General features: G+C 38.5%; 1 protein-coding gene across 1 annotated transcript in view; it reads left to right on the top strand.

The window, feature by feature from the left end:
• The window catches only part of LOC121384107 (synaptic vesicular amine transporter-like), an 83,583-nt gene extending 72,542 nt beyond the window's left edge, over positions 1 to 11,041 (top strand). The window contains exons 13-16 of the mRNA XM_041514341.1: positions 1,423 to 1,542; positions 3,585 to 3,630; positions 5,109 to 5,196; positions 6,820 to 11,041. Of these exons, the coding sequence (XP_041370275.1) occupies positions 1,423 to 1,542; positions 3,585 to 3,630; positions 5,109 to 5,196; positions 6,820 to 6,954 (389 nt within the window). The 3' untranslated portion in view covers positions 6,955 to 11,041. The remainder of the gene's footprint in view (positions 1 to 1,422; positions 1,543 to 3,584; positions 3,631 to 5,108; positions 5,197 to 6,819) is intronic.
• Positions 11,042 to 12,288: the final 1,247 nt, after the last annotated feature.

Below are 12,288 nucleotides of genomic sequence, written 5' to 3'. Positions count from 1 at the left end.
CACACACACACAGAGAGAGAGAGACACACACACTCCACACACACACACACACACAGAGAGAGACATAAACAAGCACATACACACACACACACCAACAACACACACACCACCACCACCCTGCACACGCGCCTGTAGACAGACCGACATGATATGTAAATCAGGATGTGGTAAACAGTTAAAACTAGTATTAAATGTATTATACCTAGTTCTCCACTGTGGGTTGTTGGTAAAGTTTCAATATCAATATTCGACTCGGATTTGAACATGGATAACGGTTTTGTTATTCGGATCACGTAATAACTTGAGCATTAAACATTGTACAGTAAAGTACGCTTATAACGAACTGCAAGGGACCAGCTTCATTGGTTCGTTATAACAGTAGTTCGTTGTACACATTTGCAGAAGTTGGTCATTTTTATTCCGAAAGTTGGCCATTTTGAATTTTGAACTCAATATAATAGTAAAAAAATTAAAAAATGCCTTGGTGATTATAAGACATTTATAAAAAATATATCATTTATTACAATCAATAAATACAACAAAACATTACTGAAAGATCACATCAAAAGAGTTTAGTGAATTACATGTACCTAATCACGTTTCGTCACGTAATCACTAATCGTGGTTTGTTTACTTAGCGTTGGACGCATAACTTCTAATGCCGAGTCAATGTCCGCAATGCTGTCAAATACTGGCAATCGAATATCTCCTTTGCTCTGAAAAAACAGTCTGACTGTCTCGAGTGCCTTGTGCGTTTCAACTGCTGTGGGCGTTGGCTGTTCGGGTGGCTCCTGTGTATCGTCCTCTGGTTCAGAATCACTGTGGCCGTCTCGTTTTCCGATAATCTCTGAAACGATGTCGTGTTCTGTCAGCTGTTCGGTGATTACAACTTGCTCGTCTGCAGTGAGATAATCAAGATGGAAACTGAGTGCTCCTGTTGACTGTCGAATGCCTTGATGATGTCACTCATCATCTCTCGTCGATAGTTCACTTTTACGTTTGCGATTATTCCCTGGTCCATCGGCTGGATTTTCGAGGTAGTGTTCGGGGGCAAAAAAGCCAGTGTTATACTGGTTAATCCGGAAACTTTTTAGTGCGGTCGTGCGGTCGATCCCACGGCTTTGCAGCGTTTTACACTGATTGGTTTGATACGTAATGCTTCCGGTATTCACGGTTCGTTATGTAAACACTTATTTACACTGGAATTAACTATTTGGGACCACAAAATTGGTTCGTTTTAACAGTTAATTCGCTATACATAGTTCGTTCTATACATTAAAATGTATTACTAATATATAGGGGAGAAAATCGGGACTTTACAATCAGTTCGTTCTAACCGGTAGTTTGTTATAAGCGTGTTCGTTCTAAACGTACTTTACTGTATTAACAATAAACACAGCTAAATAAAGGTGTTTCTTTTAGGAATGGTGGACTCCTCCATGATGCCACACATGGGCTACCTGGTCGATCTGCGTCACGTGTCTGTCTATGGCAGTGTGTATGCCATTGCCGATGTCGCGTTTTGCTTGGGATATGCTATTGGTAGGTGTTTAAATTGTGTTCTAAGTTGTTGTCGTACTCAACAATTTGGTGTTTTATACCATTTGTTTTCTCCACGTGTCTGTCTATGGCAGTGTGTATTCCATTGTCGATGTGGCATTTTGCTTAGGATATGCCATCGTTGGTATGTGTTCAAAGGCGTTCCACTTTGTTGTCCTGTTCAGTAATTTTGTGTTTTATGCCATGTATGCTAGGTATTTGTTTATTGTTGGTCTATAGAAACAAAATGGATTCACCTCTCAACAAAAATTAATCATATGACTTAAGCGAAGGGGGCAGGACGTAACCCAGTGGTAAAGTGGTAAAGCGCTCCTCTGTTGCACGGTCGTTCTAGGATCGATCCCCGTCGGTGGCCCCATTGGACTATTTCTCATTCCATTCAGTGCACCACGACTGGTATATCAAAGGCATGTGTTATCCTGTCTCTGGGATGGTACATATAAAAGATCCTTTGGGGAAATGTAGCGGGTTTCCTCTCTGTAGAAAGTCCTGTAAAAATGTCTAACATCCAATAGCCGATGATTAATAAATCAATTTGCTCTAGTGGTGTCGTTAACAAAACAAACTTTAAGCAAAGAGAATGTGAAGCGCTATTTTAAGCTATACTGGCAGCGCGTATTCCCTTGCCGATGTGGGGGGCGGGACGTTGCCCAGTGGTAAAGCGCCCGCTTGATGCGCGGTCGGTTTGGGATCGATCCCCGCCAGTGGGCCCATTGGGCTATTTCTCGCTCCAGCCAGTGCACCACGACTGGTACATCAAAGGCCGTGGTATGTGTAAGTGAAAAGAGTAGCCCATGAGGTGGCGACAGCAGGTTTCCTCCCTTAATACCTGTGTGGTCCTTAACCATATGTCCGACGCCATATAACCGTAAATAAAATGTGTTGAGTGCGTCGTTAAATAAAACATTTCCTTCCTTCCATTGCCGATGTTGCATATTAATATGCTATCGATAGATGTTCAAATGTGTTCCACGTTGTGGTCCCACTCATTAATTTGGTTCTTCGTGGGCCAACATATATCATTTCCATGCACCATGCCTTAGTGAATACAATTTTCAAACCCGCAGAACGAAGTATTAACATTAAAATTATTAATAAGCAAGAACTAGTTAGTATGCTAGTAGCCTAGTGTAAAATAATTGTTTGTAAATGATCAAATGTAAACAGGTGGTGTTTAATTAAACATTATAAACGTGTCCATACACAGAAAGAAAGAAATGTTTTATTTAACGACACACTCAACACATTTTATTTACGGTTATATGGCGTCAGACATATGGTTAAGGACCACACAGATTTTGAGAGGAAACCCGCTGTCGCCACTACATGGGCTACTCTTTCCGATTAGCAGTAAGGGATCTTTTATTTGCGCTTCCCACAGGCAGGATAGCACAAACCATGGCCTTTGTTGAACCAGTTATGGATCACTGGTCGGTGCAAGTGGTTTACACCTACCCATTGAGCCTTGCGGAGCACTCACTCAGGGTTTGGAGTCGGTATCTGGATTAAAAATCCCATGCCTCGACTGGGATCCGAACCCAGTACCTACCAGCCTGTAGACCGATGACCTAACCACGACGCCACCGACTTGCCTATATGCTATTATTTGTTTTAATAAATAAAGGATACATCCCTTGTTCTTGTAATATAAATTTATCAACACAAGTCGATAAAAGTATGAAATCCGAGGCTTGCCGAGGTCTTTATACTTTTATCAACGAGTGCGATATCAAAGTTGCATAATGCTCAACAAATATTTATTAATTTTTGTTTTTGAAATGTAAAGGCACAATTTTGTGTTTACGTTTTTTATTTTTACCAATAAGTTTTTAGACAAACATTGTTTCCACTGAGAGACAGTGCATTACAGTGTTGATAACCTATCTAGTTAATTATTCAAATACACCACAAATCAGTTGATGTAAAAACAGCGAAATGTGTTGATATTGCAACTTTAAGGGTTTTGTATTTTACCAGTAGAATAAATGTTATCTATAATATGACTGCTGACTTGTTTTATTCAGGTCCCGCCATCAGTGGGTCAATAGTGAAGACGATAGGTTTCAGCTGGTGAGTATGACGATTAATTCACAAAGCCTTCAACCTACGTCATGGCGGATGGCCTAATGCGCGGACTAAATGTTTGCTTCGATGCATATTTTTGGTGTATTTTAGCTATTACCATTGGCACATAAAATATACAGCATCTTTATGCTAGCCTTAGACTACCAACTGTCAGCACGAAGTTGGCCAACGTTTTGCTGTCACGACTTCTACGACTTCCCAGTTGCTATTCTGAGCGTTTTTACAATTCGATTCTCGTCATTAGTTGTTAATCTGAGTCGGGAGTTTAGGAAATCAGAATGCAACCGTCGAGTTGGCCAACTTCGTCGTAACAGTTGGCAGTCTGAGCCTAGCAATACTTTTATTATTGTATTTGTAAACACTTCAATCCAATATTTTGGAATAGTTGTAAGGATGTTGTGTAGGGCATACTCGCACAACTACTGAAATAAATGGTACTGTTTTAATGTAATAATATAGGGCGGGACGCAGACCAGTGATAAAGCACTCGCTTGATGCGCGGTCGGTCAGGGATCGATCCCCGTCAGTGAGCCCATTGGGCTATTTCTCGTTTCAGCCAGTGCACCACGACTGGTATATCAAAACCCGTGGTATGTGGTATGTCTTGTCTGTGGGATGGTGCATATAAAATATCCCTTGCTACTAAAGGAAAAATGTAGTGGGTTTCCTCTCTAAGACTGTATGTTAAATTTACCTAATATTTCACATCTAATAGCCGATGATGGATAAATCAATGTGCTCTAGTGGTGTCATTAAACACACGTTAACTTAATATAATAATAGTTTCTTGGTGGACATCTTGAAGAAAATTGACACTAGAGCATAACCTTAGTGAGACACCACACTTTCTACCTTCTAATTAAATTTTTAACTGTAACCTAAACACACCTTTGCAAAACGGAATCCGTCTATTATAGATGCAACATATATGTGTTAATGGTGTATCATGTATGTATGAATGAATGTATGTATCGATGGATGTACTATACTGTGTAACTAACAAACATGTATATAGTTTACTGTAAATGTGCCTGGGGAAAGGGGTGTTACAAAACATACATATGTTTAGTATTTATCTCAAACTGGGGGCAGGACGTAGCTCGGTGGTACAGCGCTCGCCTGATGCGTGATCGATCTAGGATCGATCCCCGTCGGTGGGCCCATTGGGCTATTTCTCGTTCCAGCCAGTGCACCACGACTGGTATATCAAAGGCCGTGGTATGTACTACCCTGTCTGTGGGATGGTGCATATAAAATACCCCCATGCTGCTAATCGAAAATAGTAGCCCATAAAGTGGCGACAGCGGGTTTCCTCTCTCAATATCTGTGTGGTCCTTAACCATATGTCCGACGCCATATAACCGTAAACAAAATGTGATGAGTGCGTCGTTAAATAAAACATTTCCTAACTTCCTTCCTTCCTTTATGCCAAACTTACATAATATTGATTGTTATTGTTTCAGGTTACTGTGGATTATTGCAATCGTGAACATGGTATATGCACCCTTCATGTACTTCTTGCGAAACCCCACAGCAAAGGAAGAGAAGATGGTTAGTATAGAGTGTCGTTGTTCTTTTATTGTGGCTCAAAACAAAATGGTGCTGTACCTATCAGGCCTGGGCCCGTGTTTATAAAACTTTTAGAGTATAGACGCTAATAGAATCGGAGACACTAATGTCATGACAACGCCATAGAAATTGTATGCGTGTGACGTCATTAGAGATTGAGTCTGGGCTCTAAATGTTTTATAAACACGGGCCCTGGCCTGGTGCTTATAAAACGTTTAAGAGTCTAGATTCGAGACTCTAATAGAGTCTGAGATAGTAACCTCATGGCAACGTCATACACATTGTATGTGTGTGACGTCATTAGAGATTGTGTCTGGACTCTAAAAGTTTTATAAGCACGGGTTCTGGTATCAAACGTGCTATGAACATTTCAGACAGCTCTGTTACACTATGCGTCTGTTAGATCTTGGTACAGTCTGATGAAATTAATAACTGCAACACATATTACAGTAGAGTTCAGTTAGCGAAGCAAATACAAATAAATAAATTAAAGTATAAATAAATTATTACAGTAGAGTTCAAAAAGCAAATACAAATAAAAAATTAAAGTATAAAACCAACAACAAAAAAACCCCACAACGACCGTTATGCTCACGTTATGGCCACATCGGGAATTGGTCAAAATTTCAGCGAACGTTAGGGTTTCTTGCTGTGAAATGAACACAGGGTTGCATGGGCGGATCCAGGAAATATTTTTAGGGGGGGACCAAAAAAGAAGGGCACATTGACTCGTCAAAAGGGCACCTTACTACAAGTTTTGATATTTACAATTAATATGAATTCCTACAGTTCTACGTCATAATATACTAGCAATAATGAAGTAAATTGGCGTCACTCGCGTTAGACCCTCAATGGGGCCCCATTGAGACTCAATAACACAGACACATATCTGCAAGCTTGCGCATGTACACGAAAATCTTGATTTCATTTATCTACAATATAATTATTGTTTACTTAAAAAAAAAAAATTCTACAAACAAAAGGGGCACTTGGACATTTTGAGGGCACTTGAACAATTTTTTGGGGGGACACGTCCCCCTGGTCCCCCCCCCCCCCCTTGGATCCGCCCATGGGTTGGTGTGTTTAAAGGCGTTCAGGTGTATCACTACTTAGTTTCGACAACACAGACATGTATGAATATCTGCATATTTGGAAAGCGGGTAAACTATTTTGAGAATAAAATTGTTTTAGTTTGTAATCTAAACATTCACATTCAATGGTACATAGCAGGAAACATTTTGTTCAGTGTTGCATTGCGATTCGCTACACAAGTTTCAGAGATCGCTACACAATTTTAAAACCTTAAACAGTAGTTGCTAATCAATTTTCAATTTACTAGAAATATCGGTAATCAAGATATTGAAAGCAAAATGTTCCCTGCATTGGTTAGCATCAAATTTGAGTCCGAGGCATGTTCAGGAGAGCGAGTGATTGCAGACGTTCGCTACCCGCTACGATCACTTGTTACATGGTGTTTACATGAATGTGTTATGTTCTTACATCTTAATTGAATATAAAAACACAGTAACTTTTATGATATCATGGAAATGAAATGGACGAAAATAACTTTATGGAAACACTAATTAATTATGTTTACAATTTCAGTCCCTTATTATGAATGAACAGTGTCCAGTGCAGTATGTGACGTACAACCAGACCGGATATAGTGAACCCAATTCAGACGACGAAGAAGGGCTTTTTGAAGACAATTACAACTCGCTGAAACCGCCAAAGCATTGAAGACAAGCACACCAGAGCAGAAACTAGGTCATATAAAACGCAACAGGACACTGGGAGATCTTTCCACAAGATGATTATTATAATGTGAAAAATAAAGCATCTTTCCACAAGATAATTATTATAATGTGGAAAATAAAACATCTTTTCAAAAGATAATTATTATAATGTGGAAAATAAAACATCTTTTTCACAAGATATAATTAATGTGGAAAATAAAACATCTTTCTGCATGACAATTAGTATAATGTGGATAATAAGACATCTTTTCACAAGATATAATGTGGAAAATAAAACATCTTTTCAAAAGATAATTATTATAATGTGGAAAATAAAACATCTTTTCACAAGATATAATGTGGAAAAGTAAAACAGTCATGAAAAGAACGAGTGAATGAATATGTGATGACATAAATATCGGAATTTCTACGTGAAAGGCGAAAAGCACGAAACGTGTACTTCACAGACAGCAGGGTTGAATATAGTACGTAACTTGGCGTGTAACATTATAAAGATAGACATTATGGATATGGAGTAGTTCATGTTTGCCCGTCTTCTAGCCTGTTTAAACACTACGGTGGTTTTAAGGCGGGATCAAGCAATTGTCTGACATTCTAAATACTAGTAGATGTCGTCTGCTTGAAGCGCGATGTAGTAAAGGCGAAGTCACACGATTCGAGTGCCTTGTACGATAATAGCCGATTGTGACAAGACAAACATTACGATTTTATTGGATACGATGCATTCGGTTATTCTAGTACGAGACACTCGTATCGTATGACGTCATCTTACGGGATAAAACGCTCGCCTGGGAGGCAGTAGCTTATAGGATCGTTTACCCTCGGTGGACCCGCTTGGCATCTCCCCCCCCCCCCCCCCCATTTGTCATGTGACTAGTGTATTAAAGAACATGGTATGCGCTGCCCTGTCTGTGAGGCAGTGCATATAAAATAGTATAGCAGGTTTCCTATCTCACTGTTAAAATATTCATTTGTTATTTAACACATATTTGTGCGGTATAGATTTAAAGACATACGATTGGCTACTCCTAGACGTTGACCCGGTCGCCACAATCGTACCATCCAATGAAAAATGAAAAAATGACGACCAAAATGCAAATCTGCTTTTGTGACGTATGTTAACCTTGGTGATTACTCTGTGACTCGCAAGTTAACTGGAAGTGCAATGGTCCTAAGTAGATTTTAGTTGAAAAACGCGGTCAACTGAAAACGATTTAGACCGAAAAAATGTGATATATTGTTTTGTGTATTTCAACTTTAAGCCAAGGATTCCTGGGTAAACCTCTATTGACGCCCAGTAACAGCACATTACACCTTTGATGTTGTGGAATTAATGATGCAAATATTTATTTGAGGGGTCGATTAATGTAAAACAGTTAAATATGGCTTTAGTATAGGGCCGTACCCTAATAAAAATCCTAGGGGGGAGACACTACTTTTTATAAACAAATGAAACACTATACAAATGAAACCCTGATTTGTATATGCTATTTTCTAGAGTGAAAAAAAAAGGTGAGATTTTCAATATCCCCCCCCCCCCCCACCCCCCGCCCCCAAGAGGGTACGGCCCTGTAGTATAGGCCGTTATAATGGACCTGTCAACAATGTTTTGACATAATGATTGACCGTTTAAAATAGTAGACTGTTATTATATGTGTTTCGACATTCTAACTTGTTTAAACATCAGTTGTGTGGTCGGAATTTAGAATTTGATGTGATGAATGACATTTTTTTAATCATTGTTAATATAATGATTGTGTTGGCCTTGTAACCTGTTTAAATAAAGTGTTTGTTGGCGGGCCAGGGTCTAGACTGTGATATGACTGTGGATTGTATCTATATATAACCTGTTGTTGCAGTATAATTCAAAGACCACTGCTTGATCAGTGTGACGGAATTTTGAACTGACGTATATGTGATCTATACAGTCCCTGCAATTAAAACAAAATTGCCGTGGTAAAAAGAAATCGAATATAGTCCACAGCAAAAAAATAAAAAAAATAAAAAAAATAATTAAAAACTCTACGGCAATTTCCACGATATTGCCAATTGCCGTTGGCAGTTGTATGGGTTAGTGTATGTATTATCAAACTGTAGTACTCGATTGTGAATACATGTATGTGTACATTAACAGTATAGTATTATACTGCCTGGTGGAACAAATAGATGCGAGTATTGCAGTGATTTGCATGCATACTTAGCAGGACGAAAAGATACATGTTAAAATGTTATTTTAGTGCTTATATAAAATCATTAATTGAATTATAAACATAGAATGGTTGTACAGTTTGGCACTAAATGTAATTAATTATATTCGTTAATGTGTGTAAATGCTAGTATCTAGTATGCGGCATATTTCATGTAAGTTATTAGCAGTGTTTTTTGCTGTGAGAAAAATTAAAAGGTTGTTTCAGTGTATGAGTTTACAATGACATTTATTTCCACGAATGAAGTATGATGTAAAAATTAACAAACGCGTTTCCATTCACATGATATTGTCGACCTCGGCCGCTAATAAGACTGGCCTACCCCACAGCACTATATAACGAAGCTTTGTTATAGGCTATGCCCCATAATGCCAGAAGAGTTAACCGAATAAAAATTTGTTTTGTTTAACGACACCACTAGAGCATATTGATTAATTAATCATTGGCTATTGGATGTTAATTACTTGATACTTTTGACACACTGTCTTGGAGGAAACCAGCTACATTTGTCCCATTACAAGCAAGAGATCTTTTATATGAACTTTCCCACAGATAGGACAGCACATACCACGGCCTTTGATATACCAGTTGCGGGGCACTGGTGGAACGGGAAAACCCTATCAGATAATGGGTCCACCGAAGTGGTTCGATCCTTTAACCCATGCACCAAAGGCGAAGAGAGGGGTGACAAAATTATTATTTTATGGGGGCGTACGGTTTACACGAATTCATCTTTTAAATGCAAATGGTGCCATATTCTTTGATGTGATACTGTGATTGGTGGATGGAGGGGTTTTCGTTTTCATGTGGTTATTTTTAAAGCAGTTTGTAAAAATGATGACGAAATTGTGGAATAACCCTTGGGATTTAAATATATTAATCAATGCTGGCACCTTTGTTTATTAAGCGATTAATATATTCTGTTAACCAAATCGACATTTTTTTAATCTTATCAATTTGAAACAAGTAAAAAAGTATACGGTAGTACACGTGATGTCTTGTAGAATAACTGAAGTAGTTTGTAGTTAATTTACTGCACTGTATGTGAAGAAAATTGTGCAGACGGGGTCTAGACTATGGCGAGCGACATTTTAAGGGTGGGGGTCGGGTCATGCCCTCTCCAAAGAAAATACATTAAAAACAATTCGCTTGGAGCAGGGACGGGTTTCGATCCCCAAACCTCACTCATGCACACGCGTTTGCACTACGAATATTTAACATAACGTCAGCTTAAAACTAGATGATACACATGTCTGCTGTAGACGCATAATGTATAATATTTATAATATTTAGCAAATGTAATTGTGATGTTTTTTAAAAATTGTTTGTTGAGAGAAACGTTAGAGAGAGAGAGAGAGAGAGAGAGAGAGAGAGAGAGAGAGAGAGAGAGAGAGAGAGAGAGAGAGAGAGAGAGAGAGAGCACATTCATTACGCATTGGGACTACACAAATTTCGTCCAAACTATCTGTATATCGTTATTCATATAGACGAAAGTGATTGTTTTGTGCTATTCCAAAACATAAATAAATTAGAAGGGGGTATCATTTTTTAAATAGCTCTTGTCTTGCAAATAGTTTAGCTGCTGTTTGTTGAAATTATCATCGCTGCCACGGTGTCCAGTCTCGATTAAGGTGCCTGCACCGTAAACAACTGTTTATAAACATGTATAGCAAAATATCTAGAACTGTGCTGTGTATCGTTATTGAAAACATCATATCATGTTCATGTACATAGAGATATCGTGTTAGGTAAAAAGGGTTAGTTCACGCGGCGACGCTGTTAGAAGTGTTACCCACTGGTTGTTATGTGCAAGATGATCATGTTTATGACAGTCATAAAAAAAATAAACAATATATAGCATTATTCAGAGTTGAGTGTTTTGTGTGTGTTTGTTAAAGTGACAGACCCTAGTTTTCACTATTGTAGTTGTGGTTGGGGGGGGGGGGGTTATAATCGAATTCAGACATTGCTTAGATTATTCCTTGCCGAAGTGTTTTTGATTACCCTAGGCCCAGTTGTGAAAAGCATAGTTAAATGGGTTAGTTTTAAAAAATTAATGTTTATTATACATGTACTAATGTAAAATAAACGTTTGCTTTGATTATGCATGGATACCTTTCATTGTTCTAAATCAAGTTTCAACATTGTTTTTTCAAATATTGTTTGTATTAATTTAGTCCATGGTTTTGATATTTTACTTTAACCACCGGTGAAGCTAAATAATGTTTGAACAATTGGCCTCAAATGTTTTTAACACCACAAATTGGATTTTTCATATTTAAAAAAACAACAACAACATATGTACGTCTGAGAAGTAACGGTTATAGAGACAAGCTCTGTTTTAAGAATATTTCCCCTTTTCAAAAAGAAATGTTTTATTTAACGACGCACTCAACACATTTTATTTACGGTTATATGGCGTCAGACACATGGTTACGGACCACACGAAGATTGAGAGAAAACCCGCTGTCGCCACTACATGGGCTACTCTTTCCGATTAGCAGCAAGAGATCTTTTATTTGCGCTTCCCACAGGCGCAAATAAAACAGGTCGGTGCAAGTGGTTTACACCTACCCATTGAGCCTTGCGGAGCACTTACTCAGGGTTTGGAGTCGGTATTTGGATTAAAAATCCCATGCCTCGACTAGGATCCGAACCCAGTACCTACCAGCCTGTAGACCGATGGTCTAACCACGACGCCGCCGAGGCCAGTCCCCTTTTCAATGTCACAGACTCTTGTGTCACGCTGTTGTACCTTTATGTGTTAAATGTTTGTAGATTAACCAAACTTAGTGTCCATTTTCAGTGTCCATCGTTCTAGTCAGTGCACCACGACTTGTATATCAAAAAGGTGTTTAACGACACCACTAGAGGACATTGATTTATTAATCATCGGCTATTGGATGTCAAACATTTGGTCATTTTGACATATAGTCTAAGAAAGAAAACCCGCAACATGATTCTATTAGTAGAAAGGTATCTTTTATAGAGAGGATAGCACATACGACGACCTTTGATATACAAGTCGTGCAATGTGCTCTAGTGATGTCGTTAAACAAAACACTTTTTAAAATTATTTTTATGGGTTGAAACTAGTGTCTGCGACTTTA

Source organism: Gigantopelta aegis, chromosome 10 (genome assembly GCF_016097555.1).
Source record: "Gigantopelta aegis isolate Gae_Host chromosome 10, Gae_host_genome, whole genome shotgun sequence".
In the NCBI taxonomy this organism is placed as follows: Eukaryota; Metazoa; Mollusca; class Gastropoda; order Neomphalida; family Peltospiridae; genus Gigantopelta; species Gigantopelta aegis.
The sequence above is the reverse complement of the archived record's forward strand: the minus strand, read 5'-3'. Positions and strand labels throughout refer to the sequence as shown.